Source organism: Scyliorhinus torazame, chromosome 18, assembly GCF_047496885.1.
Source record: "Scyliorhinus torazame isolate Kashiwa2021f chromosome 18, sScyTor2.1, whole genome shotgun sequence".
NCBI lineage: Eukaryota > Metazoa > Chordata > Chondrichthyes > Carcharhiniformes > Scyliorhinidae > Scyliorhinus > Scyliorhinus torazame.
Window position 1 is genome coordinate 160,644,789 of NC_092724.1, and position 27,357 is coordinate 160,672,145.

The following is a 27,357-nucleotide window of genomic DNA, read 5'->3' on the forward strand; positions in this document are numbered from 1 at the left end:
GAGGCGGTAGTCTTAGTGAACGTATATGCCCTGAACTGGGATGATGCCAACTTTATGAGGCGCATGTTAGGACGTATCCCGGACCTAGAGGTGGGGAAGTTGGTAATGGGTGGAGATTTTAACACGGTGCTGGAACCAGGGCTGGACAGATCGAGGTCCAGGACTGGAAGGAGGCCGGCAGCAGCCAAGGTGCTTAAAGACTTTATGGAGCAGATGGGAGGAGTAGACCCATGGAGACAATGTCCACAAAGTTTATTCGCGAATAGACTTTCCTGTTTTGGGAAGGGCGTTGATCCCGAAGGTGAGGGGGACGGAGTATACGGCTATAGCTATTTCGGATCACGCTCCACACTGGGTGGACTTGGAGATAGGGGAGGAAAAAGAACGGCGTCCACCCTGGAGAATGGACATGGGACTAATGGCGGATGAGGGGGTGTGTCTAAGGGTGAGGGGGTGTATTGAAAAGTACTTGGAACTCAATGATAATGGGGAGGTCCAGGTGGGAGTGGTCTGGGAGGCGCTGAAGGCAGTGGTTAGAGGGGAGCTGATATCAATCAGGGCACATAAAGGAAAGCAGGAGAGTAGGGAACGGGAGCGGTTGCTGCAAGAACTTCTGAGGGTGGACAGGCAATATGCGGAGGCACCGGAGGAGGGACTGTACAGGGAAAGGCAAAGGCTACACGTAGAATTTGATTTGCTGACAACGGGTACTGCAGAGGCACAGTGGAGGAAGGCACAGGGTGTACAGTACGAATATGGGGAGAAGGCGAGCAGGTTGCTGGCCCACCAATTGAGGAAAAGAGGAGCAGCGAGGGAAATAGGGGGAGTGAGGGATGAGGAGGGCGAGATGGAGCGGGGAGCGGAGAGAGTGAATGGAGTGTTCAAGGCATTCTATGAAAGATTATATGAAGCTCAGCCCCCGGATGGGAAGGAGAGAATGATGTGTTTTCTGGACCAGCTGGAATTTCCTAAGGTGGAGGAGCAGGAGAGGGTGGGACTGGGAGCACAGATCGAAATGGAGGAAGTAGTGAAAGGAATTAGGAGCATGCAGGCGGGGAAGGCCCCGGGACCGGATGGATTCCCAGTTGAATTTTACAGGAAATATGTGGACTTGCTCGCCCCGCTACTGATGAGAACCTTTAATGAGGCGAGGGAAAGGGGACAGCTGCCCCCGACTATGTCAAGGGCAACGATATCGCTTCTCCTAAAGAAGGAAAAAGACCTGCTGCAATGCGGGTCCTATAGGCCTATTTCCCTCCTGAACGTAGACGCTAAGATTCTGGCCAAGGTAATGGCAATGAGGATAGAGGATTGTGTCCCGGGGGTGGTCCATGAGGACCAAACTGGGTTTGTGAAGGGGAGACAGCTGAATACGAATATACGGAGGCTGCTAGGGGTAATGATGATGCCCCCACCAGAGGGGGAAGCGAAGATAGTGGTGGCGATGGATGCCGAGAAAGCATTTGATAGAGTGGAGTGGGATTATTTGTGGGAGGTGGTGAGGAGATTTGGCTTTGGAGATGAGTATATTAGATGGGTACAGCTGCTGTATAGGGCCCCGATGGCGAGCGTGGTCACGAATGGACGGGGGTCTGCGTATTTTCGGCTCCAGAGGGACGAGGCAGGGATGTCCTCTGTCCCCATTATTGTTTGCACTGGCGATTGAGCCCCTGGCAATAGCATTGAGGGGTTCCAGGAAGTGGAGGGGAGTACTCAGGGGAGGAGAAGAACACCGGGTATCTCTGTAAGCGGACGATTTGTTGTTGTATGTGTCGGACCCGGCGGAGGGGATGCCAGAGATAATGTGGATACTTGGGGAGTTTGGAGAATTTTCAGGATATAAACTGAACATGGGGAAAAGTGAGTTGTTTGTGGTGCATCCAGGGGAGCAGAGCAGAGAAATAGAGGACTTACCGCTGAGGAAGGTAACAAGGGACTTTCGCTACTTGGGGATCCAGATAGCCAAGAATTGGGGTACATTGCATAGGTTAAATTTAACGCGGTTGGTGGAACAGATGGAGGAGGACTTCAAGAGATGGGACATGGTATCCCTGTCACTGGCAGGGAGGGTGCAGGCGGTTAAAATGGTGGTGCTCCCGAGATTCCTCTTTGTGTTTCAGTGCCTCCCGGTGGTGATCACGAAGGCTTTTTTCAAAAGGATTGAGAAGAGTATCATGAGTTTTGTGTGGGCCGGGAAGACCCCGAGAGTGAGGATGGGATTTTTGCAGCGTAGTAGGGATAGGGGGGGGGCTGGCACTACCGAGCCTAAGTGAGTACTACTGGGCTGCCAATATCTCAATGGTATGTAAGTGGATGGGAGAAGAGGAGGGAGCGGCGTGGAAGAGATTGGAGAGGGCGTCCTGCAGGGGGACTAGCCTACAAGCTATGGTGACGGCGCCGTTGCCGTTCTCACCGAAGAAATACACCACAAGCCCGGTGGTGGTGGCTACTCTGAAAATTTGGGGGCAGTGGAGACGGCATAGGGGAAAGACGGGAGCCTTGGTGTGGTCCCCGATAAGAAATAACCATAGGTTTGCTCCAGGGAGAATGGATGGGGGATTTGGAACATGGCAAAGAGCAGGAGTAACACAATTGAGAGATCTGTTTGTAGATGGGACGTTTGCAAGTCTGGGAGCGCTGACCGAAAAATATGGGTTGCCCCAAGGGAATGCATTCCGGTATATGCAACTGAGGGCTTTTGCGAGGCAACAGGTGAGGGAATTCCCGCAGCTCCCGACGCAGGAGGTGCAGGACAGAGCGATCTCAAAGACATGGGTGGGGGACGGTAAGGTATCAGACATATATAGGGAAATGAGGGACGAGGGGGAGATTATGGTAGATGAGCTGAAAGGGAAGTGGGAAGAAGAGCTGGGGGAGGAGATTGAGGAGGGGCTGTGGGCTGATGCCCTAAGTAGGGTAAACTCACCGTCCTCGTGTGCCAGGCTAAGCCTGATACAATTTAAGGTGTTACACAGGGCGCATATGACTGGAGCACGGCTCAGTAAATTTTTTGGAGTAGAGGATAGGTGTGCGAGATGCTTGAGAAGCCCAGCGAATCACACCCACATGTTCTGGTCATGTCCGGCACTACAGGGGTTTTGGGTGGGGGTGACAAAGGTGCTTTCGAAGGTGGTGGGGGTCCAGGTCGAACCAAGCTGGGGGTTGGCTATATTCGGGGTTGCAGAAGAGCCGGGAGTGCAGGAGGCGAAAGAGGCTGATGTTTTGGCCTTTGCGTCCCTAGTAGCCCGGCACAGGATACTATTGATGTGGAAGGAAGCCAAGCCCCCGGGTGTGGAAACCTGGATAAATGACATGGCAGGGTTTATAAAGCTGGAACGGATTAAGTTCGTCCTAAGGGGATCGGCTCAAGGGTTCACCAGGCGGTGGCAACCGTTCGTCGAATACCTCACAGAAAGATAGAGGGAATGGAAAAGAAGAAGACAGCAGCAGCAACCCAGGGGAGGGGGGGGGGGTGGGGGGGGGGGGAGGAACCAGAAGGACTCTCAGGGATGTTAGTGTATAAGTATAATATGTATAGGTTGTTGTTATAGGTAATTGTATACTGTACTGCTGAATTGTATTTTTGGAGAGTATTTATTTGGGACAAGGCAGTTGCCATTTAGTTTTGTTTTTTAATTTTGATGTTGTTTATATATTATTTATTTCTTGTTTAAAAAAACTGGCCATTGTTATATTACTGTGTAAAAGATACACAATGTACTGTTATGGTTGGCCAAAAAGTTTGAATAAAATATATATTTTTAAAAATTAAAAAAATTGGCTCCAGTTCTCACATTCCGGAATAGAGCACTTTTCCAGGATGACAGAATTGACTGGTTAAAATGTTACTTGGACTCTTTGAATGCTCCTTTGAAAGTTCCACAAGTTTCAGGTTTGGGGATGATAATACTCTGAAGTCGCTGAAAAGAGTGGTGATCCCTTGCAATATTGCCGGAGTGAATCATTTCATTTCATTGATGTTGTATCAAGTGAGATACCTTTGCTTCTGAGCAGACCGTCGATGAAGAAAGCACACATGAAACTGGATATGGAACAGGATAAGGCAACAGTTTTTGGAAAAACGGTGGACTTACAATTTACACAGTCGGGATACTATTGTATTTCATTACTGACAAATAATATTTCAAGTACAGTTGTTAAGGATGTGTTAATGGCAGTTGAAAATGGGACTTTAGCTGATAAAAAGCTTGTAGTAATTAAAACTGCATAGGCAATTTGCGCATCCGTCTCCTCGGAGGCTGAAAAATTTATTAAAGGATGCAGTGGTCAGGGATGAAGACTATACTAAGCTGATAGAACAGGTTAGTGATCGCTGTGAAGTTTGTAGGAAGTACAGAAGGACACCAGCACGACCGATAGTAACCCTACCTTTGGCCAGGGATTTTAACGACATTGTGGCCATGGACCTTAATATCTGGGATAAAGCAAATAATATATTATTTTGCATTTTGTAGATTTAGCAGCCAGATTTAGTCAATCAACAATTGTACAAAGTAAAGAAAAGAGAGCAATTCTGGATCAAATAGTGGAAAAATGGATAGGGACAAGAATGGGCCCACTGGCAAAATTCCTTACGGATAATGGGGAAGAATTTGCTAATGATGAGTTTAGGGATATGTGTGAAAACGTGAATATCACAGTTATGAATACAGATGCAGAAAGCCCATTTAGTAATGCTGTGTGTGAAAGAAACCATGCGGTAATAGATGACATGCTCTGGAAAATTTTGGCAGATAGACCAAACTGCAAGTTAAATTCAGCTTTAGCATGGACGGTACGTGCAAAGAATTCATTGCAGATGGTTGGGGGCTATAGTCACTATCAATCAGTGTTTGGTAGAAATCCTAAAATTCCGTCCATTTTGGATGACCAGCCTCCAGCGTGGGAAGGGACTACAATTAGCTCTGCCTTTGCTGGGCATTTAAATGCATTACATAGCAGTAGAAAAGCTTTTTTGGGAGCAGAAGTCTCTGAAAGAATTTGCAGAGCTTTAAGGCATAATGTACGGCCATCAAATACCGTTTTTCAGCAAGGAGACTAGTATACTATAAGAGAGACAATTTTAATGAATGGAAAGGCCCAGGGAAGACCATAGGCATAGATGGCAAAACAATTATTTTGCAACATGGCGATCAAACTGTTCAGGTCTATTCATCAAGGATAATGGGTACAGATTACAAATTTTCAAATTTAGACAGAGCAGACATGACGGGGAACCAGGGTCATCTGGTACGCACGTGTTTCAGAACTATGAGGACCAGTTAACTGATATAGACAAGGTTTCTGTAGAGGAACACAACACTTCTGATGAATTAGAACAGCCCATTTTTCCGAAAGGACAACTGCCAAAAGTTGGTACAAAAGCGACATACTTGCCTGAAGGGTCTAGTCAATGGAAGGATGCAACTGTTATTAGTAGAGCAGGGAAGGCCACTGGAAAGTATAAACATTGGTTGAATGTACAGCATTCAGAGGAGGGAGTCAAGACAATGGATTGGGAACACGAAGTTCAAAAATGGAGTTCAGAAACGCAGTGCCAATTCAGATAGTACATTGGATAGTGAACAGGTCCTCAGGAAAAGGCCTAGAACTATTGAAAGGACATACCACAGCAGAAGGGAAAGATCAAGCAGTAGCAGTACAGAACGAGATACCAGGCAGGAGAGGGGATGTAGTTTATCAAGGTCTCGGAACATGAGTAAGACTACAAATACTAATAGGAGTAGAAGCCCACATGCACGTGAGAGTTTGGTGGCTTCTAATAAATTAGATGAAAAAGTTATCAAAGATGCCAAACAGCAAGAATTGCATAGTTGGAGTGAATTTGGGGTATACACAGAAATACCGGATAGGGGACAAAGAGCTCTATCTCACAGATGGATTTGCACAGAAAAGGTTCTTCCAGATGGAACCTATAAGGCAAAGGCCAGGCTTGTGGCAAGGGGATTTGAAGAAAACTTAGAAGGTCAAGATTTAAGGGTAGATTCACCTACGGCAGGAAAGGTTATTTTAAATATCTTCTTGGTTCTATTAGCCACAAAGGCATGGGAATGCAAATCTGTAGATATAAAAGCTGCCTTTTTGTAGGGGCATCAGCTCCAGTGAGACATTTTTTCTCCGTCCTCCTAAAGAGGCAGCTAACACAGGAAGGGTACTCTGGAAGTTGAGCAAATGTGTATATGGATTAAATTATGCGTCTAGAGTCTGGTATTTTTCGGTAAGGTCAGTTTTGTTAAAGTTAAGCTGTTGCCAGTTGAAAGCAGATCCGGTAATGGTTTACTGGCACTATAAAGGAAATCTTTCTGGCATCTTTATGATGCATTGCATGTCATTATCGGTTCTTGGCAGTGGAAATTTCTGTCAATTGATTGATAGAACAAAGATGCACAGGAAGCCGCTCAGCCCATCCCTCCTGTACCAGCTCTTTGAAAGAGCTATCCAATTGCTTCATTCCCTCATCGTTTTCCCATAGTCTTACAAAGGTGCCCTGTGACAATTTACCCAAATCCCTTCTGAAAATGATACAGGAAGTCCTGGAGGTATCTCAGGTAGAGTGGCTTTGAGCTGCTCTTTCTTTAAAAAAATATCGAATTCACCCATTCAAACTTCACCACCACGCAAATAACTCCAATCCTAAGGTTTGGAACAAAGTCACCAGGCAGGTCAGGATTCTATTCCACCATGCTTAGTGCCAGTGTATGAAGCTCCACAAAGGTTTGACTCCCAGGCATTTAAAATTAGTCTTGAAGATAGTTTGACTATCAGTCTATGGTCTTACCTTGCCATTGCTTTTTGGAAATAAAGCTGCCAGAGTAAATACACCAAGTATGGGTCCTAGAATTATTCCGTCAAATATTAGTGATGTCTGGGCAGAATGAAAAATAAATAGCACTTTACTTTCAGAACAATACATTTTAAATTGACAAGTACTCATTTTGAAAGTTAAAATGCACTTTTATATCTCTATAAATGTAATAATTCCAAAAAATTGAATTCTGTCTATAAACAGGAAGTGCAGTAAATACTCCACAGTTTGGGCAGCTTTCTTCTGTGAGTATTTCCATCATTCTCTGTTTCAGATTTTCAGCATCCACAGTACTTTGCCTTTTGAAATGTATTTACCTGAACTACATTTCTTCCGAAGAGAGAACTGACTCCAGCAAGGCCTATTGTAGTTAGTCCAAAAGTCATAGCTGCATCATAGAACAACAGTTAAGAGATTAATCCAAATAAGATGTTGTTTTTAAAAAAGTTATAGCTCTAAAAGATCTTATTTCAAAACTGTAAGTTGTTTATTCCATGACAAAAGTCCCAAGCCTCATTGGAACTCTTACTGTCAATTGCACTGACAGCTGCTGAGAGGACCTGCTGACCTTCTACACCAGGGCAAAGACTTGGCTATCACCACTGGCAAAGGGACTGCTACACAAGGGCAAGGTTCCCCAGAATTAGGGGGGTGAACAGTGGGGCAGCAAAGCCCTTACTACAGCCACAGCCATCATGGCCTGGCAATGGGAGAGGACAAGCTAAAGGTCTCCTGGGAATGGCCTGAGTTATGCTAAGAGGATCAGCGAATGCAGTGGAGGTGGGCCTACTCTTCCAAACACAGATTCTGTCTCTCCCATGCTTGCTGTTACACCTCCTCAAATCATGGATCACCCACTGCTGTCCTCATTGTTCCTTCAAGATACAGAAGGTTTGATTGGGGGGAATGATGCACTAAGCGTCAAGAACCACAAAGACATGTGAGTCTTTAACTCAGGCTTTAATATACTACATGGGAGGCTTACCCGACACAGACGACCCCAGACAGAATGGGGCCGGTCCCAGAAGAGGGTTCTTATACTAACTCCCGGGGGAGTGGCTAAGGCGGAGCTCTCCGTGGCCAGGTCAGGTTACCTACCAGTGACCGAACCTCTGCAGAGCTACAGTACAATACACAGTATTACAGGGCCACGTTACACACAACTATTATATACTATGTACAATGGTAGGGTAGTACAGTGGTGTATCACCACAGGGAACACCATCAAAAACGTCAGACAGGGAATCTGCGATTGGAGGACCTGGAACAGAAAGCGTGGGAGAGACAGAATCTATAATTAGAAGAGCAGCTCTGTCTCTCCTGTGCTCGTTGCCCCTCCAATCACAACTCTGCATTCAAATCCTGCTCTCAGCAACTGTCAGTGCAACTGACAATTAACATTAAAAAATAATTGACAGTTGCTGAGAGCGGGAAAGATTGTTCCGATTTTTAGAAAAAGCCGGGAACGTTTGTTACTTTCCCCCCCAAAGAAATTTCCTGCCCCAGGTGACAACCAAATTTGTCTAGCGGTTGCATTTGCCTTGGTGAAAGGGACAGTACTGCAGGGTAATAATACTGATGGCGAGAGAGTGAAATCTTGTTGGGGCATTGGGGGTCTCGCCTGCCAGCTGCAAAGCTGCAAAAGATCCGCATTACCTCTTTTTGGAAGGGCAACCAAACCACAAATCAATCAGGCAGTGGCAAGACGAGCGGCAGGCCTTGTACTGGAATCTGAACCACAGGGGCAGAGGTCCTGCCTACCAGGAGGAAGGTAGCTGACCAATAAACCACAAATTTCCTTTTCACCTGCTCAACTGCTATAAATTAGGTAGACAAGATTTTTCACCATTGCTCTTTGTGCCACTAACTCTGTTGCACTTTCTGGGACAGGACATTGAAATGATTTGGTGGTGCTTGGGTATCAATATCATGTGTAGCTGGCATTAGTAGACTAACAGTATTATCAAAGCGATTAAATGAGCTTTCAAAATGCACCTCGTGTGTATACAGCTACTGCAGGATAGAAATCAATCATTTGATGATTAACGCCAGTAGGGAAACCACCATTTTAAATTTTAGTTCTGCCAATTAAGCCCTTAGGTACTTTGGGAAAAAGGGAGTGGAATATAATGCTCGACAATAGGTACAGAAATGTGTCCATTATGCCCAATGTTGCCAAGGGCACAAATGCAGGCAACACATTAAATAATTCACTTCCCTCATTTGCATGTCATCATACTGGACGGGATTTTCCGTTTCCCCTCCGGTTCGGAGAATCGCCGGGGTGGGGGGGCGATGTGTATCCCGCCCCGCCGCTCCGATGCCGGCTGCCGTATTCCCCGCCACCGGTTTTCGGGCGGTGGCGGGGATCACGCCGCGCCGGTCGGGGGCCGTTGGCAGCGGCCCCCAAGGCAATTCTCCGGGCCCCAATGGGCCGAGCGGCTGTCGGTTTCTGGCCAGTCCTGCGGGCGTGGGTTAGACATGATCCCACATGTCTAACCCACTCGTGATCGCTCTACGAGATGCGAAAAGCTTGAAGGGAATTCAAGGAGGATGCAGAGAGCACAGAGTTTCACTCTATGTGGATGACCTGCTCCTGTGCATCACCAACCCACAGAATAGCCTGACAGTAATCATGCAGGGCTTGGAAGAGTTTGGAGCCTTCTCGAGCTACAAACTCAACCTGGGCAACAGCAAGGCATTCCCCGTGAACCTGAACAGGGGAGGGAAGAGCTGGAGGGACTACCATTCAAACTAGCCCAAAACAAATTCCGCTACCTCGATCCAGATAGCCCATGACTGGACATAAATCCACACAAATCCACACAAGTGGAAACTGACTAGTCAGGCGGAGTAAGTGAAAAAGGACCGACAGAGGTGGGATGCTGTCCCACTTTCCTTGGCGGGGAGATTGCAGACAATCAAGATGAACATACTGGCGAGGTTCCTCTTTCAGTTTTGATCTATATCGATCTTCGAGGCAGTATTTTGGTCTAACCGAGATGTCCTCCATGGCCCCCATCTGTAGCAACCACAAATTCCCACCAGCCATGATCAAAGCCACCTGTAATCCTCAAAGGTTCCCAGGTAAACATTACATGGCAATTACCCAGCAAGTTCAAACATCTAATGGGCAATTATCCAGCAAGTTCAAACATCCAGTGGGCAATTACCCAGCAAGTTCAAACATCCAATGGGCAATTACCCAGCAAGTTCAAACATGCAATGGGCAATTACCCAGCTAGTTCAAACATCCAGTGGGCAATTGCCCAGCAAGTTCAAACATCCAGTGGGCAATTACCCAGCAAGTTCAAACATGCAATGGGCAATTACCCAGCAAGTTCAAACATCCAATGGGCAATTATCCAGCAAGTTCAAACATCCAGTGGGCAATTACCCAGCAAGTTCAAACATCCAATGGGCAATTACCCAGCAAGTTCAAACATCCAATGGGCAATTACCCAGCAAGTTCAAACATCCAATGGGCAATTACCCAGCAAGTTCAAACATCCAGTGGGCAATTACCCAGCAAGTTCAAACATCCAGTGGGCAATTACCCAGCAAGTTCAAACATCCAGTGGGCAATTACCCAGCAAGTTCAAACATGCAATGGGCAATTACCCAGCAAGTTCAAACATCCAATGGGCAATTACCCAGCAAGTTCAAACATCCAATGGGCAATTACCCAGCAAGTTCAAACATCCAATGGGCAATTACCCAGCAAGTTCAAACATCCAGTGGGCAATTACCCAGCAAGTTCAAACATCCAATGGGCAATTACCCAGCAAGTTCAAACAACCAGTGGGCAATTACCCAGCAAGTTCAAACATCCAATGGGCAATTACCCAGCTAGTTCAAACATCCAGTGGGCAATTACCCAGCTAGTTCAAACATCCAGTGGGCAATTACCCAGCAAGTTCAAACATCCAGTGGGCAATTACCCAGCAAGTTCAAACATCCAATGGGCAATTACCAGCTAGTTCAAACATCCAGTGGGCAATTACCCAGCAAGTTCAAACATCCAATGAGCAATTACCCAGCAAGTTCAAACATCCAAGGAGCAATTACCCAGCAAGTTCAAACATCCAATGGGCAATTACCCAGCAAGTTCAAACATCCAGTGGGCAATTACCCAGCAAGTTCAAACATCCAATGGGCAATTACCCAGCAAGTTCAAACATCCAATGGGCAATTACCCAGCTAGTTCAAACATCCAATGGGCAATTACCCAGCAAGTTCAAACATCCAATGGGCAATTACCCAGCAAGTTCAAACATCCAATGGGCAATTACCCAGCAAGTTCAAACATCCAATGGGCAATTACCCAGCAAGTTCAAACATCCAATGGGCAATTACCCAGCAAGTTCAAACATCCAATGGGCAATTACCCAGCAAGTTCAAACATCCAGTGGGCAATTACCCAGCAAGTTCAAACATCCAATGGGCAATTACCCAGCAAGTTCAAACAACCAGTGGGCAATTACCCAGCAAGTTCAAACATCCAATGGGCAATTACCCAGCTAGTTCAAACATCCAGTGGGCAATTACCCAGCTAGTTCAAACATCCAGTGGGCAATTACCCAGCAAGTTCAAACATCCAGTGGGCAATTACCCAGCAAGTTCAAACATCCAATGGGCAATTACCCAGCTAGTTCAAACATCCAGTGGGCAATTACCCAGCAAGTTCAAACATGCAATGGGCAATTACCCAGCAAGTTCAAACATCCAATGGGCAATTACCCAGCAAGTTCAAACATCCAATGGGCAATTACCCAGCAAGTTCAAACATCCAATGGGCAATTACCCAGCAAGTTCAAACATCCAGTGGGCAATTACCCAGCAAGTTCAAACATCCAATGGGCAATTACCCAGCAAGTTCAAACAACCAGTGGGCAATTACCCAGCAAGTTCAAACATCCAATGGGCAATTACCCAGCTAGTTCAAACATCCAGTGGGCAATTACCCAGCTAGTTCAAACATCCAGTGGGCAATTACCCAGCAAGTTCAAACATCCAGTGGGCAATTACCCAGCAAGTTCAAACATCCAATGGGCAATTACCCAGCTAGTTCAAACATCCAGTGGGCAATTACCCAGCAAGTTCAAACATCCAATGAGCAATTACCCAGCAAGTTCAAACATCCAAGGAGCAATTACCCAGCAAGTTCAAACATCCAATGGGCAATTACCCAGCAAGTTCAAACATCCAATGGGCAATTACCCAGCTAGTTCAAACATCCAATGGGCAATTACCCAGCAAGTTCAAACATTCAATGGGCAATTACCCAGCAAGTTCAAACATCCAATGGGCAATTACCCAGCAAGTTCAAACATCCAATGGGCAATTACCCAGCAAGTTCAAACATCCAATGGGCAATTACCCAGCAAGTTCAAACATCCAATGGGCAATTACCCAGCAAGTTCAAACATCCAGTGGGCAATTACCCAGCAAGTTCAAACATCCAATGGGCAATTACCCAGCAAGTTCAAACAACCAGTGGGCAATTACCCAGCAAGTTCAAACATCCAATGGGCAATTACCCAGCTAGTTCAAACATCCAGTGGGCAATTACCCAGCTAGTTCAAACATCCAGTGGGCAATTACCCAGCAAGTTCAAACATCCAGTGGGCAATTACCCAGCAAGTTCAAACATCCAATGGGCAATTACCCAGCTAGTTCAAACATCCAGTGGGCAATTACCCAGCAAGTTCAAACATCCAATGAGCAATTACCCAGCAAGTTCAAACATCCAAGGAGCAATTACCCAGCAAGTTCAAACATCCAATGGGCAATTACCCAGCAAGTTCAAACATCCAGTGGGCAATTACCCAGCAAGTTCAAACATCCAATGGGCAATTACCCAGCAAGTTCAAACATCCAATGGGCAATTACCCAGGTAGTTCAAACATCCAATGGGCAATTACCCAGCAAGTTCAAACATCCAATGGGCAATTACCCAGCAAGTTCAAACATCCAATGGGCAATTACCCAGCAAGTTCAAACATCCAATGGGCAATTACCCAGCAAGTTCAAACATCCAGTGGGCAATTACCCAGCAAGTTCAAACATCCAGTGGGCAATTACCTAGCAAGTTCAAACATCCAGTGGGCAATTACCCAGCAAGTTCAAACATCCAATGAGCAATTACCCAGCAAGTTCAAACATCCAAGGAGCAATTACCCAGCAAGTTCAAACATCCAATGGGCAATTACCCAGCAAGTTCAAACATCCAGTGGGCAATTACCCAGCAAGTTCAAACATCCAATGGGCAATTACCCAGCAAGTTCAAACATCCAATGGGCAATTACCCAGCAAGTTCAAACATCCAATGGGCAATTACCCACCAAGTTCAAACATCCAATGGGCAATTACCCAGCAAGTTCAAACATCCAGTGGGCAATTACCCAGCAAGTTCAAACATCCAGTGGGCAATTACCCAGCAAGTTCAAACATCCAGTGGGCAATTACCCAGCAAGTTCAAACATCCAGTGGTCAATTACCCAGCAAGTTCAAACATCCAGTGGGCAATTACCCAGCAAGTTCAAACATCCAATGGGCAATTACCCAGCAAGTTCAAACATCCAATGGGCAATTACCCAGCAAGTTCAAACATCCAGTGGGCAATTACCCAGCAAGTTCAAACATCCAGTGGTCAATTACCCAGCAAGTTCAAACATCCAGTGGGCAATTACCCAGCAAGTTCAAACATCCAGTGGTCAATTACCCAGCAAGTTCAAACATCCAGTGGGCAATTACCCAGCAAGTTCAAACATCCAATGGGCAATTACCCAGCAAGTTCAAACATCCAGTGGTCAATTACCCAGCAAGTTCAAACATCCAGTGGGCAATTACCCAGCAAGTTCAAACATCCAATGGGCAATTACCCAGCAAGTTCAAACATCCAGTGGGCAATTACCCAGCAAGTTCAAACATCCAATGGGCAATTACCCAGCAAGTTCAAACATCCAGTGGGCAATTACCCAGCAAGTTCAAACATCCAGTGGTCAATTACCCAGCAAGTTAAAACATCCAATGGGCAATTACCCAGCAAGTTCAAACATCCAATGGGCAATTACCCAGCAAGTTCAAACATCCAGTGGTCAATTACCCAGCAAGTTCAAACATCCAGTGGTCAATTACCCAGCAAGTTCAAACATCCAGTGGGCAATTACCCAGCAAGTTCAAACATCCAGTGGGCAATTACCCAGCAAGTTCAAACATCCAGTGGGCAATTACCCAGCAAGTTCAAACATCCAGTGGTCAATTACCCAGCAAGTTCAAACATCCAGTGGTCAATTACCCTGCAAGTTCAAACATCCATTGGGCAATTACCCAGCAAGTTCAAACATCCAGTGGTCAATTACCCAGCAAGTTCAAACATCCAATGGGCAATTACCCAGCAAGTTCAAACATCCAGTGGGCAATTACCCAGCAAGTTCAAACATCCAGTGGGCAATTACCCAGCAAGTTCAAACATCCAGTGGTCAATTACCCAGCAAGTTCAAACATCCAGTGGGCAATTGCCCAGCAAGTTCAAACATCCAGTGGGCAATTACCCAGCAAGTTCAAACATCCAGTGGTCAATTACCCAGCAAGTTCAAACATCCAGTGGGCAATTGCCCAGCAAGTTCAAACATCCAATGGGCAATTACCCAGCAAGTTCAAACATCCAATGGGCAATTGCCCAGCAAGGTCAAACATCCAATGGGCAATTGCCCAGCAAGTTAAAACATCCAGTGGGCAATTACCCAGCAAGTTCAAACATCCAATGGTCAATTACCCAGCAATTTCAAACATCCAATGGGCAATTACCCAGCAAGTTCAAACATCCAGTGGGCAATTACCCAGCAAGTTCAAACATCCAATGGGCAATTACCCAGCAAGTTCAAACATCCAGTGGGCAATTACCCAGCAGGTTAAAACATCCAATGGGCAATTACCCAGCAAGTTCAAACATCCAATGGGCAATTACCCAGCAAGTTCAAACATCCAGTAGTCAATTACCCAGCAATTTCAAACATCCAATGGGCAATTACCCAGCAAGTTCAAACATCCAGTGGTCAATTACCCAGCATGTTCAAACATCCAGTGGGCAATTACACAGCAAGTTCAAACATCCAGTGGTCAATTACCCAGCAAGTTCAAACATCCAATGGGCAATTACCCAGCAAGTTCAAACATCCAGTGGTCAATTACCCAGCAAGTTCAAACATCCAGTGGTCAATTACCCAGCACGTTCAAACTTCCAGTGGGCAATTACCCAGCAAGTTCAAACATCCAGTGGGCAATTACCCAGCAAGTTCAAACATCCAGTGGTCAATTACCCAGCAAGTTCAAACATCCAGTGGGCAATTACCCAGCAAGTTAAAACATCCAATGGGCAATTACCCAGCAAGTTCAAACATCCAGTGGGCAATTACCCAGCAAGTTAAAACATCCAGTGGGCAATTACCCAGCAAGTTCAAACATCCAATGGGCAATTACCCAGCAAGTTCAAACATCCAATGGGCAATTACCCACCAAGTTCAAACATCCAATGGGCAATTACCCAGCAAGTTCAAACATCCAGTGGGCAATTACCCAGCAAGTTCAAACATCCAGTGGGCAATTACCCAGCAAGTTCAAACATCCAGTGGGCAATTACCCAGCAAGTTCAATCATCCAGTGGTCAATTACCCAGCAAGTTCAAACATCCAGTGGGCAATTACCCAGCAAGTTCAAACATCCAATGGGCAATTACCCAGCAAGTTCAAACATCCAATGGGCAATTACCCAGCAAGTTCAAACATCCAGTGGGCAATTACCCAGCAAGTTCAAACATCCAGTGGTCAATTACCCAGCAAGTTCAAACATCCAGTGGGCAATTACCCAGCAAGTTCAAACATCCAGTGGTCAATTACCCAGCAAGTTCAAACATCCAGTGGGCAATTACCCAGCAAGTTCAAACATCCAATGGGCAATTACCCAGCAAGTTCAAACATCCAGTGGTCAATTACCCAACAAGTTCAAACATCCAGTGGGCAATTACCCAGCAAGTTCAAACATCCAATGGGCAATTACCCAGCAAGTTCAAACATCCAGTGGGCAATTACCCAGCAAGTTCAAACATCCAATGGGCAATTACCCAGCAAGTTCAAACATCCAGTGGGCAATTACCCAGCAAGTTCAAACATCCAGTGGTCAATTACCCAGCAAGTTAAAACATCCAATGGCCAATTACCCAGCAAGTTCAAACATCCAATGGGCAATTACCCAGCAAGTTCAAACATCCAGTGGTCAATTACCCAGCAAGTTCAAACATCCAGTGGTCAATTACCCAGCAAGTTCAAACATCCAGTGGGCAATTACCCAGCAAGTTCAAACATCCAGTGGGCAATTACCCAGCAAGTTCAAACATCCAGTGGGCAATTACCCAGCAAGTTCAAACATCCAGTGGTCAATTACCCAGCAAGTTCAAACATCCAGTGGTCAATTACCCTGCAAGTTCAAACATCCATTGGGCAATTACCCAGCAAGTTCAAACATCCAGTGGTCAATTACCCAGCAAGTTCAAACATCCAATGGGCAATTACCCAGCAAGTTCAAACATCCAGTGGGCAATTACCCAGCAAGTTCAAACATCCAGTGGGCAATTACCCAGCAAGTTCAAACATCCAGTGGTCAATTACCCAGCAAGTTCAAACATCCAGTGGGCAATTGCCCAGCAAGTTCAAACATCCAGTGGGCAATTACCCAGCAAGTTCAAACATCCAGTGGTCAATTGCCCAGCAAGTTCAAACATCCAGTGGGCAATTGCCCAGCAAGTTCAAACATCCAATGGGCAATTACCCAGCAAGTTCAAACATCCAATGGGCAATTGCCCAGCAAGGTCAAACATCCAATGGGCAATTGCCCAGCAAGTTAAAACATCCAGTGGGCAATTACCCAGCAAGTTCAAACATCCAATGGTCAATTACCCAGCAATTTCAAACATCCAATGGGCAATTACCCAGCAAGTTCAAACATCCAGTGGGCAATTACCCAGCAAGTTCAAACATCCAATGGGCAATTACCCAGCAAGTTCAAACATCCAGTGGGCAATTACCCAGCAAGTTAAAACATCCAATGGGCAATTACCCAGCAAGTTCAAACATCCAATGGGCAATTACCCAGCAAGTTCAAACATCCAGTAGTCAATTACCCAGCAATTTCAAACATCCAATGGGCAATTACCCAGCAAGTTCAAACATCCAGTGGTCAATTACCCAGCATGTTCAAACATCCAGTGGGCAATTACCCAGCAAGTTCAAACATCCAGTGGTCAATTACCCAGCAAGTTCAAACATCCAATGGGCAATTACCCAGCAAGTTCAAACATCCAGTGGTCAATTACCCAGCAAGTTCAAACATCCAGTGGTCAATTACCCAGCACGTTCAAACATCCAGTGGGCAATTACCCAGCAAGTTCAAACATCCAGTGGGCAATTACCCAGCAAGTTCAAACATCCAGTGGTCAATTACCCAGCAAGTTCAAACATCCAGTGGGCAATTACCCAGCAAGTTAAAACATCCAATGGGCAATTACCCAGCAAGTTCAAACATCCAGTGGGCAATTACCCAGCAAGTTCAAACATCCAGTGGGCAATTACCCAACAAGTTCAAACATCCAGTGGTCAATTACCCAGCAATTTCAAACATGCAGTGGTCAATTACCCAGCAATTTCAAACATGCAGTGGGCAATTACCCAGCAAGTTCAAACATCCAGTGGGCAATTACCCAGCAAGTTCAAACATCCAATGGGCAATTACCCAGCAAGTTCAAACATCCAGTGGGCAATTACCCAGCAAGTTCAAACATCCAGTGGGCAATTACCCAGCAAGTTCAAACATCCAATGGGCAATTACCCAGCAAGTTCAAACATCCAGTGGGCAATTACCCAGCAAGTTCAAACATCCAATGGGCAATTACCCAGCAAGTTCAAACATCCAGTGGGCAATTACCCAGCAAGTTCAAACATCCAGTGGTCAATTACCCAGCAAGTTAAAACATCCAATGGGCAATTACCCAGCAAGTTCAAACATCCAATGGGCAATTACCCAGCAAGTTCAAACATCCAGTGGTCAATTACCCAGCAAGTTCAAACATCCAGTGGTCAATTACCCAGCAAGTTCAAACATCCAGTGGGCAATTACCCAGCAAGTTCAAACATCCAGTGGGCAATTACCCAGCAAGTTCAAACATCCAGTGGGCAATTACCCAGCAAGTTCAAACATCCAGTGGTCAATTACCCAGCAAGTTCAAACATCCAGTGGTCAATTACCCTGCAAGTTCAAACATCCATTGGGCAATTACCCAGCAAGTTCAAACATCCAGTGGTCAATTACCCAGCAAGTTCAAACATCCAATGGGCAATTACCCAGCAAGTTCAAACATCCAGTGGGCAATTACCCAGCAAGTTCAAACATCCAGTGGGCAATTACCCAGCAAGTTCAAACATCCAGTGGTCAATTACCCAGCAAGTTCAAACATCCAGTGGGCAATTGCCCAGCAAGTTCAAACATCCAGTGGGCAATTACCCAGCAAGTTCAAACATCCAGTGGTCAATTACCCAGCAAGTTCAAACATCCAGTGGGCACTTGCCCAGCAAGTTCAAACATCCAATGGGCAATTACCCAGCAAGTTCAAACATCCAATGGGCAATTGCCCAGCAAGGTCAAACATCCAATGGGCAATTGCCCAGCAAGTTAAAACATCCAGTGGGCAATTACCCAGCAAGTTCAAACATCCAATGGTCAATTACCCAGCAATTTCAAACATCCAATGGGCAATTACCCAGCAAGTTCAAACATCCAGTGGGCAATTACCCAGCAAGTTCAAACATCCAATGGGCAATTACCCAGCAAGTTCAAACATCCAGTGGGCAATTACCCAGCAAGTTAAAACATCCAATGGGCAATTACCCAGCAAGTTCAAACATCCAATGGGCAATTACCCAGCAAGTTCAAACATCCAGTAGTCAATTACCCAGCAATTTCAAACATCCAATGGGCAATTACCCAGCAAGTTCAAACATCCAGTGGTCAATTACCCAGCATGTTCAAACATCCAGTGGGCAATTACCCAGCAAGTTCAAACATCCAGTGGTCAATTACCCAGCAAGTTCAAACATCCAATGGGCAATTACCCAGCAAGTTCAAACATCCAGTGGTCAATTACCCAGCAAGTTCAAACATCCAGTGGTCAATTACCCAGCACGTTCAAACATCCAGTGGGCAATTACCCAGCAAGTTCAAACATCCAGTGGGCAATTACCCAGCAAGTTCAAACATCCAGTGGGCAATTACCCAGCAAGTTCAAACATCCAGTGGGCAATTACCCAGCAAGTTAAAACATCCAATGGGCAATTACCCAGCAAGTTCAAACATCCAGTGGGCAATTACCCAGCAAGTTCAAACATCCAGTGGGCAATTACCCAACAAGTTCAAACATCCAGTGGTCAATTACCCAGCAATTTCAAACATGCAGTGGTCAATTACCCAGCAATTTCAAACATGCAGTGGGCAATTACCCAGCAAGTTCAAACATCCAGTGGGCAATTACCCAGCAAGTTCAAACATCCAGTGGTCAATTACCCAGCAATTTCAAACATCCAGTGGTCAATTACCCAGCAATTTCAAACATCCAGTGGGCAATTACCCAACAAGTTCAAACATCCAGTGGTCAATTACCCAGCAATTTCAAACATCCAGTGGGCAATTACCCAGCAAGTTCAAACATCCAGTGGGCAATTACCCAGCAAGTTCAAACATCCAGTGGGCAATTACCCAACAAGTTCAAACATCCAGTGGTCAATTACCCAGCAATTTCAAACATCCAGTGGTCAATTACCCAGCAATTTCAAACTTGCAGTGGGCAATTACCCAGCAAGTTCAAACATCCAGTGGTCAATTACCCAGCAATTTCAAACATGCAGTGGGCAATTACCCAGCAAGTTCAAACATCTAATGGGCAATTACCCAGCAAGTTCAAACATCCAGTGGTCAATTACCCAGCAATTTCAAACATCCAGTGGGCAATTACCCAGCAAGTTCAAACATCCAGTGGGCAATTACCCAGCAAGTTCAAACATCCAGTGGTCAATTACCCAGCAATTTCAAACATCCAATGGGCAATTACCCAGCAAGTTCAAACATCCAGTGGTCAATTACCCAGCAAGTTCAAACATCCAATGGGCAATTACCCAGCAATTTCAAACATCCAATGGGCAATTAACCAGCAAGTTCAAACATCCAGTGGTCAATTACCCAGCAAGTTCAAACATCCAGTGGTCAATTACCCAGCAAGTTCAAACATCCAGTGGTCAATTACCCAGCAAGTTCAAACATCCAGTGGTCAATTACCCAGCAAGTTCAAACATCCAGTGGTCAATTACCCAGCAAGTTCAAACATCCAGTGGTCAATTACCCAGCAAGTTCAAACATCCAGTGGTCAATTACCCAGCAAGTTCAAACATCCAGTGGTCAATTACCCAGCAAGTTCAAACATCCAGTGGTCAATTACCCAGCAAGTTCAAACATCCAATGGGCAATTACCCAGCAAGTTCAAACATCCAGTGGTCAATTACCCAGCAAGTTCAAACATCCAGTGGTCAATTACCCAGCAAGTTCAAACATCCAATGGGCAATTACCCAGCAAGTTCAAACATCCAATGGTCAATTACCCAGCAAGTTCAAACATCCAATGGTCAATTACCCAGCAAGTTCAAACATCCAATGGGCAATTACCCAGCAAGTTCAAACATCCAGTGGTCAATTACCCAGCAAGTTCAAACATCCAATGGTCAATTACCCAGCAAGTTCAAACATCCAATGGTCAATTACCCAGCAAGTTCAAACATCCAATGGGCAATTACCCAGCAATTTAAAACATCCAATGGGCAATTACCCAGCAAGTTCAAACATCCAGTGGGCAATTAGCCAGCAATTTCAAACATCCAATGGGCAATTACCCAGCAAGTTCAAACATCCAATGGGCAATTACCCAGCAATTTCAAACATCCAATGGGCAATTACCCAGCAAGTTCAAACATCCAGTGGGCAATTACCCAGCAAGTTCAAACATCCAGTGGGCAATTACCCAGCAAGTTCAAACATCCAGTGGGCAATTACCCAGCAAGTTCAAACATCCAGTGGGCAATTACCCAGCAAGTTCAAACATCCAGTGGGCAATTACCCAGCAAGTTCAAACATCCAGTGGGCAATTACCCAGCAAGTTCAAACATCCAGTGGTCAATTACCCAGCAATTTCAAACATCCAATGGTCAATTACCCAGCAAGTTCAAACATCCAATGGGCAATTACCCAGCAAGTTCAAACATCCAGTGGTCAATTACCCAGCAAGTTCAAACATCCAGTGGTCAATTACCCAGCAAGTTCAAACATACAGTGGGCAATTACCCAGCAAGTTCAAACATCCAATGGTCAATGACCCAGCAAGTTCTAACATCCAGTGGTCAATTACCCAGCAAGTTCAAACATCCAGTGGTCAATTACCCAGCAAGTTCAAACATCCAGTGGGCAATTACCCAGCAAGTTCAAACATCCAATGTTCAATTACGCAGCAAGTTCAAACATCCAGTGGTCAATTACCCAGCAAGTTCAAACATCCAGTGGTCAATTACCCAGCAATTTCAAACATCCAATGGTCAATTACCCAGCAAGTTGAAACATCCAGTGGTCAATTACCCAGCAAGTTCAAACATCCAGTGGGCAATTACCCAGCAATTTCAAACATCCAATGGGCAATTACCCAGCAAGTTCAAACAACCAGTGGGCAATTACCCAGCAAGTTCAAACATCCAGTGGGCAATTACCCAGCAAGTTCAAACAACCAGTGGGCAATTACCCAGCAAGTTCAAACATCCAATGGGCAATTACCCAGCAAGTTCAAACATCCAATGGGCAATTACCCAGCAAGTTCAAACAACCAGTGGGCAATTACCCAGCAAGTTCAAACATCCAGTGGGCAATTACCCAGCAAGTTAAAACATCCAATGGGCAATTACCCAGCAAGTTCAAACATCCAATGGGCAATTACCCAGCAAGTTCAAACATCCAGTAGTCAATTACCCAGCAATTTCAAACATCCAGTGGGCAATTACCCAGCAAGTTCAAACATCCAGTGGGCAATTACCCAGCAAGTTCAAACATCCAGTGGGCAATTACCCAGCAAGTTCAAACATCCAGTGGGCAATTACCCAGCAAGTTCAAACATCCAGTGGTCAATTACCCAGCAAGTTCAAACATCCAATGGGCAATTACCCAGCAAGTTCAAACATCCAGTGGTCAATTACCCAGCAAGTTCAAACATCCAGTGGTCAATTACCCAGCACGTTCAAACATCCAGTGGGCAATTACCCAGCAAGTTCAAACATCCAGTGGGCAATTACCCAGCAAGTTCAAACATCCAGTGGTCAATTACCCAGCAAGTTCAAACATCCAGTGGGCAATTACCCAGCAAGTTAAAACATCCAATGGGCAATTACCCAGCAAGTTCAAACATCCAGTGGGCAATTACCCAGCAAGTTCAAACATCCAGTGGGCAATTACCCAACAAGTTCAAACATCCAGTGGTCAATTACCCAGCAATTTCAAACATGCAGTGGGCAATTACCCAGCAAGTTCAAACATCCAGTGGGCAATTACCCAGCAAGTTCAAACATCCAGTGGTCAATTACCCAGCAATTTCAAACATCCAGTGGTCAATTACCCAGCAATTTCAAACATCCAGTGGGCAATTACCCAACAAGTTCAAACATCCAGTGGTCAATTACCCAGCAATTTCAAACATCCAGTGGGCAATTACCCAGCAAGTTCAAACATCCAGTGGGCAATTACCCAGCAAGTTCAAACATCCAGTGGGCAATTACCCAACAAGTTCAAACATCCAGTGGTCAATTACCCAGCAATTTCAAACATCCAGTGGTCAATTACCCAGCAATTTCAAACATCCAGTGGGCAATTACCCAACAAGTTCAAACATCCAGTGGTCAATTACCCAGCAATTTCAAACATCCAGTGGGCAATTACCCAGCAAGTTCAAACATCCAGTGGGCAATTACCCAGCAAGTTCAAACATCCAGTGGGCAATTACCCAACAAGTTCAAACATCCAGTGGTCAATTACCCAGCAATTTCAAACATGCAGTGGGCAATTACCCAGCAAGTTCAAACATCCAGTGGTCAATTACCCAGCAATTTCAAACATGCAGTGGGCAATTACCCAGCAAGTTCAAACATCTAATGGGCAATTACCCAGCAAGTTCAAACATCCAGTGGTCAATTACCCAGCAATTTCAAACATCCAGTGGGCAATTACCCAGCAAGTTCAAACATCCAGTGGGCAATTACCCAGCAAGTTCAAACATCCAGTGGTCAATTACCCAGCAATTTCAAACATCCCATGGGCAATTACCCAGCAAGTTCAAACATCCAGTGGTCAATTACCCAGCAAGTTCAAACATCCAATGGGCAATTACCCAGCAATTTCAAACATCCAATGGGCAATTAACCAGCAAGTTCAAACATCCAGTGGTCAATTACCCAGCAAGTTCAAACATCCAGTGGTCAATTACCCAGCAAGTTCAAACATCCAGTGGTCAATTACCCAGCAAGTTCAAACATCCAGTGGTCAATTACCCAGCAAGTTCAAACATCCAGTGGTCAATTACCCAGCAAGTTCAAACATCCAGTGGTCAATTACCCAGCAAGTTCAAACATCCAGTGGTCAATTACCCAGCAAGTTCAAACATCCAGTGGTCAATTACCCAGCAAGTTCAAACATCCAGTGGTCAATTACCCAGCAAGTTCAAACATCCAATGGGCAATTACCCAGCAAGTTCAAACATCCAATGGTCAATTACCCAGCAAGTTCAAACATCCAATGGTCAATTACCCAGCAAGTTCAAACATCCAATGGGCAATTACCCAGCAAGTTCAAACATCCAGTGGTCAATTACCCAGCAAGTTCAAACATCCAATGGTCAATTACCCAGCAAGTTCAAACATCCAATGGTCAATTACCCAGCAAGTTCAAACATCCAATGGGCAATTACCCAGCAATTTCAAACATCCAATGGGCAATTACCCAGCAAGTTCAAACATCCAGTGGGCAATTACCCAGCAATTTCAAACATCCAATGGGCAATTACCCAGCAAGTTCAAACATCCAATGGGCAATTACCCAGCAATTTCAAACATCCAATGGGCAATTACCCAGCAAGTTCAAACATCCAGTGGGCAATTACCCAGCAAGTTCAAACATCCAGTGGTCAATTACCCAGCAAGTTCAAACATCCAATGGGCAATTACCCAGCAATTTCAAACATCCAATGGGCAATTAACCAGCAAGTTCAAACATCCAGTGGTCAATTACCCAGCAAGTTCAAACATCCAGTGGTCAATTACCCAGCAAGTTCAAACATCCAGTGGTCAATTACCCAGCAAGTTCAAACATCCAGTGGTCAATTACCCAGCAAGTTCAAACATCCAGTGGTCAATTACCCAGCAAGTTCAAACATCCAGTGGTCAATTACCCAGCAAGTTCAAACATCCAGTGGTCAATTACCCAGCAAGTTCAAACATCCAGTGGTCAATTACCCAGCAAGTTCAAACATCCAGTGGTCAATTACCCAGCAAGTTCAAACATCCAATGGGCAATTACCCAGCAAGTTCAAACATCCAATGGTCAATTACCCAGCAAGTTCAAACATCCAATGGTCAATTACCCAGCAAGTTCAAACATCCAATGGGCAATTACCCAGCAAGTTCAAACATCCAGTGGTCAATTACCCAGCAAGTTCAAACATCCAATGGTCAATTACCCAGCAAGTTCAAACATCCAATGGTCAATTACCCAGCAAGTTCAAACATCCAATGGGCAATTACCCAGCAATTTCAAACATCCAATGGGCAATTACCCAGCAAGTTCAAACATCCAGTGGGCAATTACCCAGCAATTTCAAACATCCAATGGGCAATTACCCAGCAAGTTCAAACATCCAATGGGCAATTACCCAGCAATTTCAAACATCCAATGGGCAATTACCCAGCAAGTTCAAACATCCAGTGGGCAATTACCCAGCAAGTTCAAACATCCAGTGGACAATTACCCAGCAAGTTCAAACATCCAGTGGGCAATTACCCAGCAAGTTCAAACATCCAGTGGGCAATTACCCAGCAAGTTCAAACATCCAGTGGGCAATTACCCAGCAAGTTCAAACATCCAGTGGGCAATTACCCAGCAAGTTCAAACATCCAGTGGTCAATTACCCAGCAATTTCAAACATCCAATGGTCAATTACCCAGCAAGTTCAAACATCCAATGGGCAATTACCCAGCAAGTTCAAACATCCAGTGGGCAATTACCCAGCAAGTTCAAACATCCAGTGGTCAATTACCCAGCAAGTTCAAACATCCAGTGGGCAATTACCCAGCAAGTTCAAACATCCAATGGTCAATTACCCAGCAAGTTCAAACATCCAGTGGTCAATTACCCAGCAAGTTCAAACATCCAGTGGTCAATTACCCAGCAAGTTCAAACATCCAGTGGGCAATTACCCAGCAAGTTCAAACATCCAGTGGGCAATTACCCAGCAAGTTCAAACATCCAATGTTCAATTACCCAGCAAGTTCAAACATCCAGTGGTCAATTACCCAGCAAGTTCAAACATCCAGTGGTCAATTACCCAGCAATTTCAAACATCCAATGGTCAATTACCCAGCAAGTTGAAACATCCAGTGGTCAATTACCCAGCAAGTTCAAACATCCAGTGGGCAATTACCCAGCAATTTCAAACATCCAATGGGCAATTACCCAGCAAGTTCAAACAACCATTGGGCAATTACCCAGCAAGTTCAAACATCCAGTGGGCAATTACCCAGCAAGTTCAAACAACCAGTGGGCAATTACCCAGCAAGTTCAAACATCCAATGGGCAATTACCCAGCAAGTTCAAACATCCAATGGGCAATTACCCAGCAAGTTCAAACAACCAGTGGGCAATTACCCAACAAGTTCAAACATCCAGTGGGCAATTACCCAGCAAGTTCAAACAACCAGTGGGCAATTACCCAGCAAGTTCAAACATCCAGTGGTCAATTACCCAGCAATTTCAAACATCCAATGGTCAATTACCCAGCAAGTTCAAACATCCAGTGGTCAATTACCCAGCAAGTTCAAACATCCAGTGGGCAATTACCCAGCAAGTTCAAACATCCAATGGTCAATTACCCAGCAAGCTCAAACAACCAATGGTCAATTACCCAGCAAGTTCAAACATCCAATGGGCAATTACCCAGCAAGTTAAAACATCCAATGGGCAATTGCCCAGCAAGTTCAAACATCCAATGGGCAATTACCCAGCAAGTTCAAACATCCAATGGGGAATTACCCAGCAAGTTCAAACATCCAGTGGGCAATTACCCAGCAAGTTCAAACATCCAGTGGGCAATTACCCAGCAAGTTCAAACATCCAATGGGCAATTACCCAGCTGGTTCAAACGTCCAATGAGCAATTACCCAGTGTAGCGCACAATGACTTACGAGAGAGACGAATAGAGATGAAGTCGATGAGGCTTTATTAAGCGTGACTTTTTCCCCGCAATTCAGCAACAGACTGGAGCGGCGAGGAGAAGCCCGGGTTCTTATACTCCGCCTTCAGGGCAGAGCTAGGGGTCAACAGCCAACCAGGACCCGGGATCTGTCAGCCAAAAGCATCATGGCTTCACAGTCCCACATGACCCCTAATACGTACTACCACATTCACCCCTTGTTAAAAATGAACCCAGCGGGGTGGTGGTTCGCATGGTGGTAGGGGTTTACAAGGCTGGTCCTGGGAGGAAAAAATTTTTGGCATGTCATTACAATCTTAGCCCTACACTGGGCTATGTACAAGGTTTGTTAACTATTTACAATATTCGTAAGAGGAAAAGAACATTTTCGTTACAGTCCAACAACATTCTTGTGTTACACCGATGCCACGAGTCGAGCGGGCGGTCTGGTCTTCCTTGTCGATCGCCTCAGCCCCGGTGGTGGTGCAGGTGCTTGTTCCAGCGTTGTCGTCTCCGGGAGCGGTTCGGTGTCTGTTTCTGTTTCACTCCTGGTCGGACACGGGAGGAGGACCGATCCTCCCGGGAAGGGGGCGGTCGCGGGGTGCGCCGGTGGCAGCGAGGGGGTGATCGGTGTCGGGGGGGGTGTGCGTGTTGCCGGCGGGCGCCAGGTCTCTGGCAGTAGGCGTACTGCGGGTTCGCGTGGAGGAGGTGAACCCTCTCGACCAACGGGTCCGACTTGTGCGCCCGCACATGTTTCTGGAGCAAGATGGGTCCTGGGGCCGCCAGCCAGGTCGGCAGCGACGGTCCGGAGGAGGACTTCCTGGGGAAGACAAGGAGGCGCTCGTGAGGCGTTTGGTTAGTGGTGGTACACAGCAGCGACCGGATGGAGTGGAGAGCGTCCGGGAGGACCTCCTGCCACCGTGAAACTGGGAGATCCCTGGAC

General features: G+C 45.6%; 1 protein-coding gene across 1 annotated transcript in view; it reads right to left on the reverse strand.

Moving 5' to 3' along the window:
• Positions 1–27,357, reverse strand: part of LOC140395694 (sodium/iodide cotransporter-like) — a 200,068-nt gene that overhangs the window by 63,807 nt on the left and 108,904 nt on the right. Inside the window, exons 7-8 of the mRNA XM_072483769.1 lie at positions 7,144–7,214; positions 6,800–6,886 (exon numbers count right to left, since the gene is read on the reverse strand). Coding sequence (XP_072339870.1) covers positions 6,800–6,886; positions 7,144–7,214 — 158 coding nt within the window. The remainder of the gene's footprint in view (positions 1–6,799; positions 6,887–7,143; positions 7,215–27,357) is intronic.